The 21,796-nt window shown below is 38.3% G+C and overlaps 1 protein-coding gene across 2 annotated transcripts in view; it reads left to right on the top strand.

Moving 5' to 3' along the window:
- Window positions 1-21,796, top strand: part of csmd3b (CUB and Sushi multiple domains 3b) — a 403,590-nt gene that overhangs the window by 354,334 nt on the left and 27,460 nt on the right. For both annotated transcript variants that reach the window (XM_052583645.1, XM_052583646.1), the window contains 8 exons: window positions 46-240; window positions 348-521; window positions 1,199-1,372; window positions 4,464-4,637; window positions 5,267-5,452; window positions 6,490-6,663; window positions 17,008-17,190; window positions 20,036-20,212. In XM_052583645.1, coding sequence (XP_052439605.1) covers window positions 46-240; window positions 348-521; window positions 1,199-1,372; window positions 4,464-4,637; window positions 5,267-5,452; window positions 6,490-6,663; window positions 17,008-17,190; window positions 20,036-20,212 — 1,437 coding nt within the window. The remainder of the gene's footprint in view (window positions 1-45; window positions 241-347; window positions 522-1,198; window positions 1,373-4,463; window positions 4,638-5,266; window positions 5,453-6,489; window positions 6,664-17,007; window positions 17,191-20,035; window positions 20,213-21,796) is intronic.

Raw genomic sequence — 21,796 nt, 5'->3', positions numbered from 1 at the left:
TGCCATTGCATTCTGAATATTGATTTTGGTGTATTTGTTGCACAGTTGTGGTTTGCCCAAGTATCGGATCTTTCTCTCTGGAACACGGAAGATGGCGGATTGTTAACGGTTCACATTATGAGTACAGGACCAAAATCATCTTCACCTGTGATCCTGGCTATTACCGCTTAGGCCCCGCCCACATTCAGTGCATGACCAATGGTGTGTGGAGCTGGAAGAACGAAAGGCCCCACTGCCAAAGTAAGTGTATAATTTAACTTCAGTCCAACAGCTGTTTGGTTCTGTTAGTCAAATGTTTAAGCTTTACAGATTGTCCTTGTTTGTCTTACCCTCTCTTCCCTCCATAGTCATCTCATGTGGGGATCTGGCCACGCCTCCCAATGGCAAGAAAATTGGAACTCAGACCTCCTTTGGGGCGACAGCCATATTTACATGTGACAATGGGTATATGCTGGTGGGATCTACTGTGAGAGAGTGTCTATCTTCTGGACTGTGGAGTGGAACAGAGACGCGCTGCTTAGGTAATGTTGTTTACATTCACTGCTTCTGTTCACATCTGCTGTTTCAGACATTTGACTGGCAGTGGTCCAACTTGATTTTTTAACCTTGTTAAGTGTTATAGAAGCTTCATCATCCTAGGTTTTAGTAGTAACCATTCAGAAGTGTCATATTTATTATTACTATTTATTTAGTAATTAATGCCTTCACTATTAAATAATATAAATGGAAGTGTGAATGTATACAGTATGTGTGTGTGTGTGTGTGTGTGTGTGTGTGTGTGTGTGATTCTGTATGCTGTTATCATCAATGCTTCAGACAGTTGTGCTGCATAAATTTTTGTGGAACCATGATTCATTTTTTACAGAATACTTTTATAAATAGAAGGTTCAAAAGATCAGCAATCCTTGCTGAATAACAGTATTAAATTTATTTTAAAGTAAATCTTACTGACCCCAGACTTAAACACCTATACACAAACATACTGTAGTGTCTAAGTGCTTGACCTCAATCATGTTTCTTTCTCCTGCTCCACTGAAGGTCTCACTTTATGAATTTACATGCACTCCACTAAACACTTAATTACATGAAGCAGTCTGTCTCTCTAAAAGCATTGGATATTAATATTTTACAGTGTAATGTAGCTGCTGCTCAGACCTCTCACTTTAATCACTCTCTCTTCTCTTTCCTCTCCTTTCAGCCGGCCACTGTGGTTTACCCGAGCAGATCGTCAACGGTCAGGTGATCGGGGAGAACTTCGGCTACAGAGACACGGTAGTGTACCAGTGCGTCTCCGGCTTCCGCCTCATCGGCTCCTCTGTGCGCATCTGCCAACAAGACCACAACTGGTCTGGACAGCTGCCCATCTGTGTCCGTGAGTTTGGGACTCGTGCTTTTCTCTCTCAGACAAGCTGTGGAAAATTACTGAATCTATGAATAGATCAAATCAGACAGAGGGCCTAAGGCACCGAATGCTGGGTTAAGAAAACAGACAATCATATATATTTTAGCTACAGATATCAGTTAAAAACAGTACGTTAGTCAAATTAATAAATAAAAAATTTGCATATTATCTGGCTTGTAAAATGGAAATAATATATGATAATATATTAAATTCTGCCACAATAATATCCTCACTTGGGGTATAATCAGTAAGCTTAACATTAATAATTAATTTAGTTTTAGCTTTGAATCAATCGACAGCCCTAATTTTAGCTCATCCTACTGTTGCAGTTTTTAACTACTACTATATCTGGGACACAGAGAGCATAAGGGGACATGGCATCATGACACAGACACTCCTCAGAGCTGTTTCTTCTTCTTAAATGGCACTGGCATTTAAAGAATCCACCTTAAGAGTCCTCCGTATTTAGGGAGCTATTTATATTAAAAAAATGTGCTGTCATTGTCATCTCCCACTGCACAGTGACACACCGGGTCCACGCTCACAGCCTACATTTATCAGACACGCACTGCAGCAAGTCTGCCTCACTTCAGTGGGGGCGTTTATTTGTTTGAAGAACATTCAGACGAAATGAGCCGATAAAAAGGAGCTGCAGGGAAAGTAGTGAAGCAACTGCAGGATTTATCCACATAGTCTTCCAGTTTATTAAAGAGATAGTTCACCCAAAAATGCTAATTCTGTCATTTGCATTTTTGGATGAACTGTCACTTTTAGGGGACATGAGTGATGACGAATTGGTCAGTGCTGATCTTACATTTTTATGTCTTAAAAGCTGTGTTAAAGTTATTATTGTGACCTGAAATGTGTTGTAGGTCTAGTTCGCTCGAGAGAAAATCTGGGTCCTCAACAAATATGTTTGAGAACTTCTCAAATTTAGCCATATCTGACTGTCATTTGATTTGATTCAACATTCCTTCATGTGGCATCTCCTGCATGATCTTTCAAAGATGGCAATCAATTACAATGAAAACCGGGGTATTGAGATGTCTCTTTTGATAATGGTGATTGTTGCCTCTCCGATACATTACTTTAACATGGCGTCTGAAACAATCACAGAGTTGTTTTGCTTCTACAGATCATCTCTCACTTTCTGAAGTGGAATAAAGCAAAAGGGAAGAAAGCCAATTTAATGCCAGACAAGTGCCCCAGAGTTTGTGAGTCCGCAATGGATCTAACCAATAGCAGCTGACATACTTGATGTATTAATCGTTTACTCAAGTTTTTGCAGTTATTTTTGTTTGGGGGTCTATTTGCTGGTGTTTACCTCTAAAAGTTTGCAATCAGTTTTCACAAAATTCATTTTAAGCATATACCTGTAAATATGGGCAAAAACGTGGGCAAAAATATTGATGATTGATCCTGCACTCAAGCGTATCCAAAATTGTGTCCAATCAGATGCGTTCTAGAATTAGAAGACCCCCTTTAACTAAAACCACCCACCTTTTGATTAGCAATTTACAAGTAGTGAGTCATTGTTCTTGACTGTGTTGTAAATTAAAGGCTATTTAAAAGCCCTTACTTCCTATTTTAGTAGGGAATACAGTATGTCAACACAGGAAAGAAAACCATGTTCATCAAGTGATTTCAGGGGGTCTTTAAGCATCAAATGTTTTGTCACATCTGTGCCATCTACATTTCACAAGCTTTGCATTAGAAGCTAAAATCACAGCTGGTAGCACACAAAAAAGAGGGAAATGTGTGGGTACACTTTCAGCTATTTTAGTATACAGTGATTTGGTTGGAAATTTGGGCTACGGAGAGTCTTTAAATGAAAGGGAAATTGCCTCCGTGCAAAGAGAAACAAATTACAGCTGTGATTATGCAAATGAACTGGGGCTTTTTATGAGAGCAGAAAAGACACATAGTGAGGAACAAAATATACTGTAGCCTGGAAGAGCTATTACAAAAGCAAATATACCTCTAAATGTGTCATATCAGCGAAATAAATTTCACTTTAATTAAATAAGAGCCCTTCTGGAGCACAGTATATGAATTAGACTCTGTAGTTAATCAGCACACATTGTGGAGACCTTCGGTGAGACACGTGAGGATTGGCCTGTCATTTTCAGCTTACAAGTGTAGTCACAATACACAGCAGATAACAACAAACTTGCACTGCTACCATCAGCTCCATATCTGATACTGATTGACAGTTTAGCTCTAATACATTCCTCTTATAAATGAAGTAAACTCAACCTGGCATGTAATTAAAAGGCAGTATGCTGTTGTTAGATTGATGTACATTGCTGTCTGTATGTACTCTGATAAACGATAGGATTTAAATGTCTAAACTGAACATCAGAGTGACAGCTCTCACCCGAAGGCATTGAGTGGGAATCTTCTGTTTACAGCATGTACGGCTTCATTCAGCCAGCGAATGCCTGCAGTTGAACACAAATGGTACAGTACCATGTTACCCATTGCTATTAGAACAGCAGGATTTCATTCATTGGACTAATGTTCCCTTCACACGTAGACTGTTACAGAGCCTATTAGATGACACACTTCCAGACAAAATGTCTTGCGGGGGATTTTTATGCTATATATACTCAACCATTCTAAAGTTTGGAGGCTGTAAGATTTTTATTGTTTATGAAATTACTCCAGTGTTACGTTCTTCAATTCTTAATGGTTTATAGCTGGCTTTTAAGTCGATAAATTAAAAAAACACTTTTGCTCTAGTGCTGGTTTTGAATTTCCTTTTTATAAAGGAGAACCCAAATCTGATTTATTGCTTTAGAGTTGGCAACTTACCAAATAAATGATTAGAAATTACAGAGGGAAAATGAACTAATTTCCCGCAGTGACCAATCAATTATGACGGGCACATCTATTTTCTTTCATAATTTAATCACCCTCTAAAAATGTTTCCGTCATTTAATACGTACCTGTTGAGAAAAAACTGCTTCCACAAAGAACTCATCTTACAGCGCTATACTCAGTTTATTATTAAACATGATGCTTATGCTATATTAAAACATCTCACGCTTCTCATCTCTAGCCATCAGCTGCGGGCACCCGGGGAGCCCCATCTATGGGCGTACCGTAGGCAATGGCTTCAACCTGAATGATGTGGTGAGCTTCTCCTGCAACATGGGATACGTGATGGAGGGCCCTTCTCGGGCCCAGTGTCAGGCCAACCGACAGTGGAGCCAGCCACCACCAACATGTAAAGGTGGGGAGAAAAGTTAAGTCTTTTATTCACACGGAGCTTTGCCTGATCCACCGGCTGACAAAATTAAAGCACCGCAGTGCACTCTGTGGGTAAGGACGGGGGGAAGCGGCTGTTGAGATGTTTGCTAAGTGGCTGCCAATTGTGGGGTTTGGTGGCTGAAAGTACACTAACAAAAATGTAATTGATGACGTTATACAGTTTTTACACAAAAATAGATAGCATGTACTGTGATAAATCATTCTGCATGTGTCCACTCCCTTATGGCATGTAACTGTATGATACATGATACTAACACAGTTTTAAACATATTAAACATTTATTTATAATATGATTTTAATATTATAAATTAAATAATTATATTTAGGGTTGCATTTTTAAAAAATTATTCAAATGAAATCATTCCATCCTATGTCACTTGTTTAAAAAGATTGAGATTTTTATTGTGTCCTAACGTTTTTTTGGGATGTGGATGTCTGTGACGTACTAAAAAATGGCAAATTCTCATTCTGCATGCGTTGCAGGCATCGAGCATCTGACCTACTTGTTTCCACTGAAGTCACTTGCTTGGTGCTTCTGCCAAATAACACGTCTCTGTTTCTGTCCTTTCTTCCTTTCTTCTATTTATTCAGTTGTCAATTGCTCTGATCCTGGGATTCCAGCCAACTCTATCAGGCAGAGTAAGATCGAGCATGGAAACTTCACCTTTGGCACAGTGGTATTCTACGACTGCAACCCCGGCTATTACCTGTTTGGATCTCCTGTCCTCACCTGCCAGCCCACGGGTCAGTGGGACAAACCACTGCCCGAGTGCATCGGTATGTTCCTGGCATCTTTCAATGAAAATTTGGCAGTCGCATTGTGGTGCTAATTACCTATGCATTCCTGTAATTGAGGGGAATTAGTTGCACGACCCTCTTCCCGCTGTTTAAGATCAGTGCTTATAATTGAGGGACAGGTGGAACATAGATTTCTGTGGCAGATTAATTAGCTATGTCAGGTTCCGACAGAATCTGATCCCTGTTTTATTATGTGAAAGTTGAAACACTGCACATCCTCAGCCTGTGTACAGCTCAGTAAGACACGTTCTGCAGCAGCTGCGAAGTCGACGGGGCCTGAGCTTACATTTTGCCCTGACAAGACTCCCTGCTGTCAGAGATGCCCTTTCGCCCAGTCGCCACTTTTGCTTTGTGTGTCTGCATAATCTTCCCTGTAGTCCACATGTTTGATCCTAACACCAGTTACTGGGCTCTTTGAATACCAAAGTGACCCTAGAGTAAAATCTGTGATATGTTCTACATAAAAATGCTGACACTGCAATATATAAAAGGTGTTAATTGTTTCTCAAGTGCCAGCACAGAGACTCAAACCTGTGACCTTTGGGTTACAAGTCCAACTCTCTAACCATTAGGCCACAGCTGCCCCCTGACGTTTGTGTGCACATTTTAATAAAATGTTAATTCAATTAATTAAAACTAAATGTTATTAATGTTTAATTATTTTAATATAACATTAAATTATAATATTTCCTAATTAGATATAAATTTACCAACATCATTGATGTTCATTTTGAATAACATTAAAAATTTTCTAATTTTAGTAGTAGTGTGAGGTCTGAGCTAAGGAAAGGAGCAAACTTTCAGAAAGTGCTGATCTTAGTGCTCCTGCAGGAAGTTTAATTAGCACCGTAATCACTGAGGTCAGCCGGAATGATTGTATAATTAAAAGTAAAGAGCAGCTTTGTTTCAAGTTGTTTGTTTTAGTATAATCATGTATGTTAATGTGTACTGAAGGAGTGTTTGCTGATCCTGTAACCGTATTCGCACTTTTCTGTGTCTGCATGTGTATTTGATAGTGGTGGACTGCGGACATCCTGGATCTCCTCCCAATGGAGTGCTGAGTGGGGACAAGTTCACCTTTGGCGCCACGGTGCGCTACAGCTGCACGGGTGGCCGGCAACTGAAGGGCGAGTCCTCACGAACCTGCCAGCTCAACGGCCATTGGAGCGCACCCATGCCCTTTTGCTCAGGTAAGACACACACACATCCATCAATGCTATCTGCGCAACTAAAGATGAGAGATTTTGGATAGTGTTAGCTTCATTAAGTGTATTGTCGATGTCATTGTCATTTTATTGGTAGAGATGATTGCCTGGTTTCCATATATACCCCTGCATAAACATCTCTCTTGTTGACATCGCACAGATGCAGAACCCATCGGGTTCTGTGTTTGTGAACAGATATGAGTGCTCTCTTAACCCTAACCAAGGCTTTTACCTATAGCAACTCTGTCTGGCTAAAGCAGAAAGGTTAGTTATATGAACAGCATGTGCTCGTAACTTAGCTTCTTCCGCAAAGCAATCTTGTTTTTCCTCTCTTTGTTGGTTGAAAAAGTAATAACACTATTACAACCGTTATTTCCAGTCAGCTAATTTGATTGGGCAGGCGATGTTCCAAGATTGCTGATATTTCAGTTTTGGATCAGTCCGTTGCCTGTGTTTGCAACGCTTCCTGCTTTGGCGTCTTTTGTAAATATTTCTCTGGCAGAGCAAAAAAATAAATAAATCAGCAACATAGTTGTCAGTGTTGTGTTTGGAATTTAATTTACTTGATTATTTTACTACAGTTATTTCTAGTTTCTGTTTTAGCCTTCAGCCAATTTGATTGGCTGAGTGCTCTTCCAAAAGGAGTTGTTAGTGTTTGCTTTTGTCTGTGATCCAGAATGTCAGTCTATGTTTTAGTTGTGGGGATTTTTCAGCAACTCTTTCTGTATCTTATATATTGATATATACTATAGCATTCCTAGGTGTCATTTTCATTATAGTTGTGATGTGGACTTATTTTCATAGAATCAGAATCATACTTGGTGTCAGAATACCTTTAATCAGTATTACATTTTTGTTTATTGGATTGGATGGGTTAGTTCACCCAAAAAATGTTATTAGCCTGTTATTTACTCACGCTTAAGTCAATCCTAGGTGTATATGACTTTCTTCTTTCGGACAAATCCAATCAGAGTCATATACACCTAGGATGGTTCGAAGGCGAGTAAAACACAGGCTAATTTTTATTTTTGGGTGAACTAACCCTTAAAGGTCTTATACCTACTGACTGTTTTTGCTGAAATCTGGCCATGCTCTGTCAAAATGAAGGTTCTGCATTAAAGAGGGGTCACAGTCTAAAGCCTATGACATTTCTTTCCAGTTGCAACAAATTTATTTTTGAGGATAAACCCCTTGTGATGCACCATCTCATTTTCAAGGGGGTCCTATTCCAAGTCCCCATCATGTGTAGCTTGCTTATCAGGAATACCACACAGACAGAGTTGTAATAGGCTGAATTAGCATGCAATTTGTTTAGTATCTTTTCTCTCTGAATGCATGGGTGTGTGTATTCCTTCAGAGCTTGCTATTGAGAGTATATGTACATGCACAGCTTGAGTTAGAAATACATTAACTCTATAAACACAGTCTGTTCTGCCTCTGCTTTTTATTCAGTTACTCATTTTATTAGTCATTTAAGTATAGGAGAACCTCAGAAAGTAGCTGTTGCACAATCACAGTTAACAATTGGTGGGGTATAAGTTTGGACGACTTCCAAGTAGCAAAATATCTCAAATAAAGCTTGTCAGTTTTTCCATGTAAAAATAAACTCATTGGACGCCCAGCAAGGCCGTGAGAATCCACCCCAGTGGCAGAACCATTAACTCAGCAGAGGTTTGAGTTGCCAGGGCTGTTAAAACTCTCCTGCTGAGAGACATGGCCAGTACTCCCTCTGACTGTCCGATGACTATGAAAATGAAGTTTACGGCTGAAAAATTGGCTGGTGGGGCGCTGCCTTAAGCTTGCGTCCAACATCTGTGAGGTGTATAATTAATCTGTGGGTTTGCTGTGCTGTTTTTTTTTATAAATGTTCTGTGCTTTTTATTGAGATTGCATGCAGATTGCTTTGGGCATGGAGAAATACACAGATGCAACTGCAGGAGTCCATGTCTGTTTATGTTGTATAGTCTTTACAAAACAGGAACAGGGGACTCTCAAAATCAAGACGATCTGCAGAGACCAGACCAAACGTGCACATTTCATAACAAACCCAACGCAAAACCCAACCATTCCATTGTTCATTCTGTAAATAGAATGGAAAGGCTTGTACTAATTGGGAAAAATCCAGAGGGGAATCTCAAAGGGCTCCACATGTGGGTCCCTACACCCACACATACAGCACAGAGTTTTGTTGAACACCAAATATGGCTTAGAGAGATTTTACATAAGCCATACACCATCCGTGCACAAAACTCTCTGCAAGGCCACTTCAAATATTTCTGAATCTGGTGCGCTAGTGGCAGCTGAGCCTTTGTCATATATAATTATTGCGAATCAAGGACCCCTGTGTCCAATGCCTCACCTAACTCGTATTCTACCACACTGTCACATTGTCCTTGGGGACTTTAAAGGGAATTATATATGAACATGCAGGAAAGACATATAGTGAGAGAACTGCTCAGTCACTGGCATTTTGAATGGTTTTATACCACATACTCTGGTTCAGTGAGCTCAGCAAGTCCATCTCGTTGCCTAGAATAGTCCGTTGTGCCCTTTAAAAAAAGATTTTGTCCACTGAACCACTGACTTGGTAGAGGAGGACTCCATTCTCCCTTCTAAAATTAAATATTGCATGTTTGTATGCTCTTGGTATTGAGAAGTGGACCTTGAATTATTGGAAATTGTGCTGAAGGTTGTGCTGCTTTTTGTATAAGCCTGTAGACTGAAATCTGATTGGTTTGGTTGATTGTAGTGTCCTTGTGTTTTTAATCTAGCCATCAGAATCATTGTTCGCGATAAACACTTGATGTGCAATTTTTTTCAAGCTATAAATTAGGCCATTGTATTTGAGATTGTTTGAAGAATGACCGCAAATGGCTTGTGGTGATGTGTGTGGGTAAGATGACAAACACTGTCTGTAACTGTTCAGACTGAGCATTTGTTAGGCTAAGCAGCTCTACTTTTTGTAATCAGCAATGTCACGCCTCATTCCCATGATGCCTCTGCTGTTATTAGTAAGATGTGCTAACTCTAATAACTTCAGTTGTTCAACAATTGATATTGCTGGTCACTGGATCTTTTTTGTTGTAATTTTGCACTAGGATGTCTTTCAATTCAACAAAAAAATCATGAAAACAGTGTCCACAATACTAAGCCTGTTTTTGAACCTTTATAATAAGAAATGTTTCTTTAGCAAATCTGCATATTTGAATGATTTCTGAAGTGACACTGGCGAATGTAATGGCTCCTGACCATTCAGCTTTGCCATCTCAGCATTAATTTTACAAATATATTTATAATAATAATAATAATAATAATAATAATAATAATTTATAAATTGTAGTAACTTTTTTTTTCTGTTTTTTATTAAATGAATGCAGCCTTGGTAATATTACTTTTTTTTAAGTATAAAAAATCTTACCAACCCTAAGCATCAGTGTGGATTAAACATCAAATTGTGATGTTGTCATATCACAGAGCATTTCTTTTAAATGAGGACAGAAGAAACAGTGACGCAAGTCAAACTCTGCTCAGCATTATTGTATAGCTTACATTGTACTATTACTTAATACTGTTATATTGATGAAATTGTGTAATGAAAATTATTACTACAGTATGTTGCTACTATAATACCTTTGTTTAATTTTACTTTCGATTTGTATTTAAGATTGCTTATTGACTTTCTTTATAGTATACAACAATAAAGACTGAAACAACCATGATGTAATTTGGTATAGTGCTAAGTGAATTAAAGAACAGATCTGAAAAAATAATGTTCACAGTAATGTCCAACATGCCTCATGTAGTCCCAACACAGATGGATTAAGTAAACTTCCATTTGACAGATTCAAATTAATTGCACGCAATGAAATTAAGCTGTGACAATGTTCAAGAATTGTGTTGCATTAGCTCACTTTAATTAACCAAATTGCACAAGCAGGAAAAATCCATTTTTTGAGTGCATGTTGCATCTGATCACCAACTCTCATTGAAAACAAATCACTTCTGCTCACTTTGTCATTACAAATCACCGTCAGTGTGAATGTACCTAGAAAAATAACATGTTGCTGGAAACTTACAGGCAGTCTTTGCATAAATGTGACTCTCAAATGTAGTTTGCATATTTTTAAACACCTACTGTTTATCCAACAAACCTGTATTAAGTGTCTATGACCCATAAAGCGTGAATACAGACATTGTCTCTTTCCAATCACACTGTACATGCTCCAATCCTCTACAGAGATCCATGACCCAGAAAGGAGGAGACAGAGAGAGAACAACTGACAGAAAGAGAAATCTATTTTCCTCTTGGTCCTAGGAGGCTTTATTCTCCTTCCTGGTACTGTTCATCTGCCTCTAGGGTTTTCTGGGTTTCATGGCACAAAATCATAGCAGCACAACTTCATCCTTTTTCCTGTGTGCTGTGCTGAAGGTGTTTGTACACACAAACATGCGCTCGCACAGCGAACTGCAGTCTGTTAGAAAAGACTGAGCTGATATTTTTGTGTGTGCATCTGTTGCACGAGCAGCTCTTGAGATCAGTTAGTGCTGTTTTACAACCTTTTGTTTTAGTTTTAGTCCAAACTGGAGCTATTACAAGTCTTTGACCTTGTTGCCGGCCTCTTCTAATTGCCTGCTTCCAGAGAGAAGTCTCTGAGGCAAAGCCTTACGAAGTTATGACATGATCCGACCCTCTTAAAATCAACAAACAACTATTTACTCTTTGCTCCCGAAACAGCCTGGTACCCAATTAGCACATATATACTGGGCTGCATCAGTGAGGGTTTTATTGTCCACCTGGTGGGAAGATCTTCTGTTCTCTCCCTGCTCACACCTGAACGTCCTGTGGTCCAATTAGAGCGGCTGTAAGAATGTTAGGGCTGCAGCTAAAGGAGCAGCCTCTAGCACTGAGCCTTTCTCAAGACTTAACTTCCCAGCTCTGCTTGAGCTTTCTGGCACTGCTTGACTGCAGATAGAGTGAGCTGACTGCACACTGATTGAGACAGAGCAGCTGCTAGCTTAGACCGCAGGGATTCTGCTTTTCTTAAAGGTGAAGTATGTCACTCCAATGTCCCTAAAGGAACCCACACAGAATTGCAAAAAAATAAAATTGCTTCCAATCAGTTCCTCTACTTTTCCATCTACTTGTGGTTTGGACAAGCTGCTATTCCAGCACTATGAGGTTAGAAAATAAAATGTAATTCGAATTTTGCTAAACATTTAACTATTTTAATTTCTTTGTGACATTTGAAATCACCCCGATCAGTCGAAAACACTTTCTTTCAGATAATAAAATAATAATAACTTGCTGCAAAAAGAGCATTTCTACGCTTTAATAATGGCATTGGTAAATAAATAAAAACTTACTGCTTTTTCTGCATCCACACTTTGTGTCAGGATCAATTCAAGACTATTGCTATTCCAGCTAGTGCAACAAGTAAAGGATGCACCATTAACACTAGTAAAAATGCAAATAAAAATTTAGCTGCAAGCAGCAGTTAAGAGGCCAAGCACAACAAAGGTAAAATAAAGAGCTAAAGAGCTATCTTGAATTACTAAGGCCATGTCCAAATGTGCATGGGTATTTTTATAAACAGTCTTTCCTTCTTCCGTTTTTAAAGAAATCTACGTGTCCACAAGAAAACAAAGCATTGAAGCAATGAAGCACTGACAAGAGCATGCCAATCCAACAGGTAGTGATATAACAGTAGTTTCCAGTAGGCAGAGATATCAGCGAATGCTCAAGCGTCACAAGCCAAAAATCTTCGGTTTCACGGTCTACATAACACAGAGTATTTGAAAATCTTCACCCTGGCAGGAAATTTCAAAAAAGTTCACTTTCAGTGATTTGGTGCTGCGGTTGCATGTGGACGAATGGCCAAACTCCATAGAAAAAAACTGCGGTTTTGAAAATATATAAAATCTAAAAATAATTTTTGGTGAAACTAGTTAAAAAGTAGTTATAAGCAGAACTGTAAACGTTTAATATATTTTGGCCAGTAAGTGGCACTGATCCGAAACCAATCATGTGCCCTCGATTAATGCTTGGTATAATGTTTATTCAGAATCTGCTAAAGTGTTGCAAAGATATAGCTCCATGTCCATTTTTGCACAAATTTTATCAAATTTGATAACACTGTGCATGAGAACGGTTTAGTTTATCAGAAATTTTTGGATGACTTTTTGCCAGCATTGTCTGAAGATGATCTGAAACAGTTTTGGTGAAAATCTGACTAACATTCTAGGACAAGTTTGAAAAATTTGATTTTTCACATAATTCAAAATTGCAAAACAAAACTCTTGACCAGTCAAAATGTATATTTTAGTATGCATTCAGCTTTCAAATTCAAATTTTGCTGACTGACAGGTAAAATAATTTAATAGGTAATAGTTTAATAGGTAAATGTTTCACGTATACGCAAGAACGTTTTCAAAATTATTTACATTTAAACATTAACTGCCAAAAACACTGCATTAAATATGACAGGCCAGTAGTTGCCACTGTCACCTTATTAGTAAACAATACCTGTAGAGGAGTGACGAATAGTCACTAAAATCACCACACCAACTGTTGCTCTACTCCTCATTCATAGTAAGTACTATGTACTCGCATGACATCACCGTTTGCAAAGATTTCGTATTGGGTGTTTACACAGAAACGATAATGGTGCCATTTTCAAAAACATGCACTTTGAAACCCCTTTTCAAAATTATGCGTTTCAGTCTCTAAAAGGCATGTATTACCAGTGAGCCCTGAGCTGGAGGAATGAGATGTTGGATCTGTGTATTTTTTGTTTATAATTCTCCCAAAAATAAGCAGTCTGTCTTCCTTTACTCACCCTCACGTCTATCTGAATCTGTATGACTTTCTTTCTTTTGCAGAACTCAAGACATTTTGAAGGCCTTTTCATCTGTTTGTCCATACAATGAAGGTCAGTGATGTTTAAAAAGAACACTGGACCACATTGACTGCCATTGTATGGACAAAAAACACGTTTCTTAGAATATCTTCTTTTATGTTCCACAGACAAAAGTCAGTCATACAATTTGGAACAACATGGTGGTGACTAAAAGCTAACAGAATTTAATTGTCGGGTGATCTGTCTCTTTAAATGCTAGGCTAAAGCTCATTTCAGCTATTTTGTATCTGACCCAAATCTGCTGTCCAAAAGCATACTCGAATTAAAGTGAGAAATCAAACCTGACTGCTAAAAGCCACCGAAGATGCCACTGATCAATAATCCATGCTTAGTCCCCCACTTCTCTTCCACTCAGGTTTTGCGTGGATGCCGAAAGTTGACATTTAATATTGCATCAGTTTTTATCTGACGTAATCCTGTCAGCAGTGTTGCCTCAAAGTGTGACCTGCATGTTTGCAGTGACTTTTTTGATCAGAAGTGGCTGTACATCAATTTGTGACATGCAACTGGACATATACCCTCTTCTCCTGCTTCTATGGTGGTCTCAGGGCTGCCATTGCAGATAAGTGGAAGAGTTCCAGAGGGAAGGCTAATACAGCAGTCCCCTCCGTCTGCCCTTGAAGTGTTATGCTTGGTCAGCACTCTCTCCCTGACAGAACACGCTCTTGGGAGTCCAAACACCCACTTCTCCCTGCTCTCGCTCCTCTTGTCCTCTGCCACCAGCAAGAACGACAAAGATGAAACATGACATAAAAACATACACCTTGTTCTGCAGTGATATACAAATGCACATAGACCTCCCAGGAAATTTACTACTCTTTCTGCCCTGCAAAGTGTTTATCAAGCCCCAAGAAAAGTATATGTCTCTGTCACAACGTATCTGTGCACATGGCGGTAGTCTAAGAAATGCTTGCTACTTCATCTTAGCATGACTGGTAGGGTGCCTGTTTCTTCATCACACCACAACCTGAGAAACAGACCCCTCTGTGTGCTTGTTCTCTGAGAGGAAATCCATCCTCCGCACTTAACTTCAAGTTTACGTCAACATGCATCTTGTCCGTCTAGTGTGCGAGTACCCGCTGTGTGATGTATGGCACAAGTCTGCAATTTACTGTACAACAAAGTCTGCGGGATAAAAGCCTGCCAGTAATGCAAGGGTCAACAACTGGCCCTTCAGCAGAAGAGCATGTTCAAGCAGCCCACTGACGTATTAATAAGTAAAGGGAACAGCCCGCAGTCCTTTAATAACAGCCATCTTTAATCTGTCCCCTGGGCAGCCCACCGCTAGCCCTGCCCACCGAACTCTCCAGCCTCTCTGATGTATTAGATCAGGAGATTGGTTTTTGTTTGTTTGTTTGTTTTCATACAGCTGCCTGTTCTGAAATAAATCATTACTTGTTTATGGAGCTGGCTGGTTTCATTGACATAGGCTGGGTTTGGATGTTGGCTGGCTTGATATGAGACATCAGTTTTTACCTTTAGGGTGCTGGGTAGGGTTGCATTGCAACAAATGTTCACGATGTCTTTGAGACATGAAGTTCACACGTAGTGAACACTAGTTAGGAAAAATTGCATTATTAAATTATGTACAGACTTTGTTACAAACTAAGGCAAAAGTTAGCCCAGGTTGTAAGCTTTCTGTAAAGTACTGTGTTGTCTCATATGATGTGTACCTTTTTTGGACCATTAAGAAGATTTACAGTAAAACAGTGATGGTGTGAAATATTAAAATACAAATAATAAAATTTTATTAATTTTTGTGATTGCAAAGCTGAATTTTCAGAAGCCATTACTCCATTCTTTTGTGTCACATCATCATTCAGAAATCATTCTAATATGCTGATTTGGTGCTCAAGAAACAATTCTTATTATTATCAATGTTGAAAACAGTTGTGCTGCTTAATATTATTGTGTTCCAAAGAACTATTTATTTGAATTAGTAAAGATGTGCATTGTTAGAAAAATTACCATGGGTGCAGCAGACGCAATGATATTATGCAGCAAAAGTTCCTTGATTATTATGCTTTATAAGAACTTATAAGCAGCCAATATGTATATAATAGGCATTCTAATAAACAACTGGGTAATAGTGAGAATTGGTCCCTATACTAAAGAGTTACCAATTTAATAAGCCTGCTATTTACTGTTATGTGTCATCTAACTTGTATAATAACTTGTGCACAGCTGGTACAACCAGACACTGATCTATTTTAGCTCTCTTGTCCAGAGTTTGAGCAGTAAGTCATGGTTTCTAACACTGTGTGCTAACCAGTTTTCCAGTAGCAGGCGATTTGTCTGTGAACACTGAACATGAAACTTCTATGCGATGTGACACAATCACAACCGATCACTTTCTATATTTTTTGGTGTGTCGAGATCATTCATAAGCCCTGTGTGAGCAGAAACGTGTGTCTCTGTGTGATTGTGTGCGCTTGTGTGCTGATGATGAATGGATCTCAGGTTCAGGTGAGGTGCAAGGCTGCAGGGCCCTGAGCTCAGATATATGGAAGCAGCAGGAATCAATCAGGAATATCAATTTCCAGAGAGCTGTAGCAAAGCCTTGAGTGCATGAAAAAAAAAAAGATGTCCTCCAAGATTACATCGTGAGAGGGGCTGGAAAACAGGCGCAGGACTAGCCTCCTTTTTTATTCATTTGGCAGTAGAACTTTACACTTTACGCAAATTCTTGGTTTCTTTTTTTCTGCCTCATATTTCAACAGTAAGATGAATATGCTTGTGTGTTTAAGAAGGTATTTCTATAAAAGAGACTTTTACAAATATGCTCATCAGCCTCAGGCACTTTAATTATAACGTTTCATTTACACAATGACAAGAAATGAACACGATAGAAATAAAAATGCACTTCATTTTTATCCTGCAATTGTATCAAATAAGATAGAATGTATTAGAGTGAAATAAGCCAACTTACTTAAACGTACTAATGTTTGTGCTGTTGTTTTCCCACCAAAACTGTTATTTCCAGGAGAATGATGTCATTCATGAATTGTTAAACGACTTATAAAAGACTAACGGGAAGGAAAGTAAAATTGAGGGCACGGGGTAAAAAAAGAAATGCTAACAAATTAAAACTAAATATTCCCCAAAATACTTTTATCAGGTTTTTTTTTTTCCATGTTATGAGTTTATATGTCAAGAATGGTAATATCTGCATAAAGAAAGCAGTAAAACTATTTATAGTTCAGCCCATTTGTTCAATATATGTTTAATTGTTTAATAGTGATATTAATAATACCAACTAATCTAATGTCATTCTTAAAAGGATGAGTTTAATATTTTATCCAATATATTAAGACATATACAATGGGGACATGAAGATTTACGATATAGTTGGAATGACTCTCACCTCTTTTCAGTCTCTTTTGTCTTTTTTATTCCCTCTCTGTTTCTCAAGGTGATTCATCAGGGACATGCGGTGACCCAGGCACACCATCCCATGGTAACAGAGATGAGAGTGACTTTCGGATACGTAGTAAAGTGCACTTCAGCTGCTTGGTGGGATATGAGCTTTTTGGCTCCGCGGAAAGGATGTGCTTCCCCAACGGCACATGGTCCGGTACTCAGCCCTCCTGCAAACGTAAGCGCCTGCAGCAGCTGATTTGATCCAGCATCTCTAAAACTGCCCAACTCCCACTCTCACATCACATTTCACATATTCTCTTTTACTTGGCTAGGTGAATCCAGAAGCAGGACATCTTCAGCCCTAAGCTACTTAGTCAGGAGTTTGTTTTAACAAGTCATCGACTGATCTAAGGCTTTGTTCACACTGCACACATAAATACGATGTTGTTGTCAAAGCTGATTTTTAGAACTGAGTGCATTTAATGAAATCAGTTTGTTCAGATCAAGGGATCTAGATTTTAACTCCTGTTCACCCCCTGCAGGTAGATGCCGTAACTACACCATCTGGTTTCAAACCTCTTTCTGCATTTGATGGCCATTCCAAAGTATCCACTGTATTCCAATGAAATCGATTTACAAGCAGCATTTATTATTTATATATCAAATAATTAATAATATTATATATTTATATATACACACTTTATTTGGAAGTTTGGAATATTTGGATCTGTATAATTTTTTATTATATTCTTAAAGCAATTTTTAAGAAATACTTTAATTCAACAAGAATGCATTAAATTGTTCAAATGTATGTGTATTTATTTTTATTTCATATAGATGATGTTTTTTTTTTTCATCAAATAATATTTTTTTAAGAGAAAAAAACTGATCACGTCTCTCCAGAATCTTGGTTAGAAAATGTTTTATATAGTGAAGATTTAAGCATAATAAAAACACCAAAATATGTTCTCATCAGCAACTAAGAGTTGGTTTAGAATGGAAAACTGAGAATTTTTGTTGGTCCAACAGGGAAACTTATTTCGAACCTTCTAACAAGCATTGCATTATTATTTCCTTAGAAGCACTACTAAGCACTGAACAGAAGACCTTCCTGTTCATTTTAATAATGATCTTGCATCCAACCCTCTGTAAGCAAGTGTTGTCTTTATTATACCATAAAATAGTCCCAAAGTCATTTATCAGCGGCAAACCTTAAAATCAACTGCCTGCTAAGTAATATATCACCGTCCACATTGTAACCAGATGTTTTATTTGGGCCTGCCGTTACAGTTGTACAGTTGTCAGAGTCCCACATCACATAATAAACCCACATTTTCCCAGAGGTTATAAAGTCTACAGCACAAATGAAAGATGACTAGCCACTTCCAGACTCAAGAAGGCAGTGTTTTCTGCCGAAACATGATGCACCATCTTGTTTTCCTGCTCCAAGACCTGACTAATGGTGTTTCTCCCAGGGCTCCCACCTCCCACAGAACATATAGCTGACATGACCTAAGCCATTGTGCGGGAATCATTTTTGAGAGACTGCAATTGGCACCAGGATACGGGAACAGTGACTAATTGAGGGGGAAGGCATTGCGCTATAATCTGTCTCCCATGCTGCAAAATGACAAGCCCTATGGGAATCACAATGGTCAGCCTGTCACTGCAAGACAAAGAGAGTGCTCGGGTTTGCCGTCATGGAGGTGTACCGCAAGCACTGTCTTTTTAACTGCTGCACAGAGAGATGATTCCATCCTGAAAGGAAGTCTGAGTTCTTCCATTGCAGTCAACCAAAAAGCACTTCGGCTTGGTGGATTAATAGGTTTTCAGCCAGTTAATTCACTCAAGCAGCATCTCTGCGGAAATAAAGAGCTTTCTTTTTTTGTCCTTTCATTTCCTCGGTCTCAGTGCCATGCTCCGGGTATGATCTACAGGCCTGTCATATCACATCTTCAAACTTCATCCCCACTCATTTAAGCCTTGCAGACACTAATACCTCATTCTGTTATAGCCACTGTCCCATGTCATAGTCATTACATGGTCAAAGCCGTCTCTCTAATGATATCTGTTCCTTTAGATCATCGCTTTCTTCCCATCAGATAATCTTAAAATACATCAAATACAGTTTAAGGGAAACTACTTAAAACTTTAAATATATAGTTTTACAGATAACGGACTACTTCTGGAAAATTGTAATCCAGTTCAATTACTAAAGTGCTTCATGGCAAAGTATTTGTATTGCTAATTAAAAAGCACAAAGTCTCATATAGTGAGACCTTTGACTGATCAGAATATGGTCTTGTCCACACTGCCAATTATTCTTGCCAAGAACCACCTACTTAGACAGTTTTGTGAGCAATATGCATCGGATGGTCAGAGAGCAGACTGTGTGACATCTGAGACTAAGGAACATGACACAGATTCAAGGCTGGACAAGTGATCATATATGTGATCATTTTAAATCGCCAAAGTCATTTAAGCAGAACCATGATTTGTGGAAGTGAACGTGACAGTGCATATACACTACTATTCAAATATTTGGGATCGGTAACATTTGTTCACCAAGGCTGCATTTATTTGATCAATACAGTAAAAATTTTAAAATATTTGTACAATTTAAAATAGTTTTTAATTGCAAAATATTTTAAAAATCTAATTTATTCATGTGATGGCAAAGCTGAATTTTCAGCATTCGTAACTTCAGTCTTGATCAGAAATGATTATGACATATTTATTTCCAGTTTTGGTCCCTTGTTGAATAAAAATCTTACTGACCTCAAACTGGAGTATGTATCTCCCGATTCTGTCAGATGTGTAACATTTTGACAATGACTAGTTCTTTATTGAATACTTTCTTAAAAACAAGGTTTTATGACAGCCATCACTTTAAATTAAGATATCTCATAAAAACATATTATCATCTGAAATCCAAGACTCTCCTTTTTCCTTTTGCACTTAAACATTTTAGTGTTTCTGGGTCAAAGTGACTAAAAATGATGACAAAAGATTCATCGAAGAACACTAATTCTTCAACTGGCAATAACTTTTCACACATTTTTGTTTTTAAAACACTACAGCGGTGCAGTGTGGTAACCCTGGGACTCCCAGTAACGGACGGGTATATCGACTGGATGGCACCACCTTCTCACATTCGGTCATCTATTCCTGTATGGATGGCTACCTGCTAAGTGGCTCCACCACACGACAATGCCAAGCTAACGGCACCTGGTCTGGCACTGCACCCAACTGCACCTGTAAGTGTGAAACAAGTGAGATACGGCAGGGGATTTGTTGAACTTAAAATTGAGATGAAGGCTTATTTGTTTTTTAATAAACCAAAATGGCCTCGGTAGTGCTTCATTATAGGTTGTAATGAGGTGATGTGAAGGATGTGCTTGAGGGATCCATTTGTGTAAAGCTGTACTAAAAATGAATTGTCATGCTAACAGACCTTGACTGATAGAGAGAAGTCCTCTTGCTGAGAGTTCAGGGGACCCAATTTATGAAAGTTTAATTCAGGCATCACCATGAGAGTAACTGGTGTTCCTTTGAACACAGAAGGTTAGAACGTTTTCAGTGCATTTTCTAGAAGAACTGGGTTAGAATTAGTGGGATTGCAGGATCCGGTTTCTCTGAGATTGCTCCAAGATGCTCTTTTATCAAAGGGAAGAAGATGTGAAGGTCAGGATAGTTCCACTTGTGCTCTGTTAGATACATAAATCCATATTTCATACCATGTACACAATAGTATCTGTATATTTTGCAACTTCATACAAACTTCCAAATTCTGCTTTTTTGTAACCTTAAAATGTACTGACAGCCACCATAATAAAACAGATGTTAAAATAGTAAACCACATAATGAATCAGTGTTCTTCATAAATGGCCTGTTTATAACGATTTATGATTTTTAACTGTATATGGTGAGAAACTTGCCAATTCGCATGTTTTACTGTAGCATTTTACCATTTTTATGTAAAAATTACTAACTTATACATTCTTATACTAATTTATACTTTATCAGTGTGTATCAATGTGTGTCTTGGTAATCTTTTATTTAAAACCATCAGTGTCTCTTAGGTCAAATGGACTTGATGTTGTTAACCAGTAGCCAAATAGCCATTTGTTCCAGAATAGTTTTTTTGGTCACGGTTAGAATATATATTATGATTTTTATCATTTGAATCCATTTCAGTTCAGTTTTATGAGTGATGGAACACTCACATATGTAGTTGATTAAAAACTCTCGCAGTACTAGTTGTATGATTAATGATGAAAAATCACACAACACAATAAAAGATCTTAGTCTAGGTAAGTTGGCATTATCATCCATAATCACACCCCTTAATGCTCTGAAACGTTCACCCTTAAACATGGGTGTATTCCTTGCATACTGTTTACTGGAATTATATGGGCAGTGCACCAAACCAGCTCTGATTGATGCAACGCTACATGTGTTTATTGAGTGGGGCAAAAGTGGTGATACATGGCTGTGTCCAAGGGAGGAGTCACATTAGCATTTAGCGTTAGCTATTTCTCACCATCAGCTGACATGTTTATGCACAAGGCCGCTGATGGATTTTACAAAACATCATTTTCTGTCCTTTTCCAAAAGACACAAAACGTATGGCAACTCAAGGGTGACAAATAAGTAATGGTCCACCATAAATCAATAGAGGAAATTAGGATGTTGCATTTGGGAAATAATTAAATAAATGGTTTTGTCAGCCACAGCTGAGTGCAAAACTACAAATTTGTTTCATCTGTATTCCAGCGGCGCTGTACTCTTTCTCATATCATTCCAATCCTACCTCCTCTTATTTATCTATTGGAAGGAAT

Source organism: Carassius gibelio, chromosome B19, assembly GCF_023724105.1.
Source record: "Carassius gibelio isolate Cgi1373 ecotype wild population from Czech Republic chromosome B19, carGib1.2-hapl.c, whole genome shotgun sequence".
Taxonomy (NCBI): domain Eukaryota; kingdom Metazoa; phylum Chordata; class Actinopteri; order Cypriniformes; family Cyprinidae; genus Carassius; species Carassius gibelio.
This window is presented reverse-complemented; position numbering and strand designations above follow the sequence as displayed.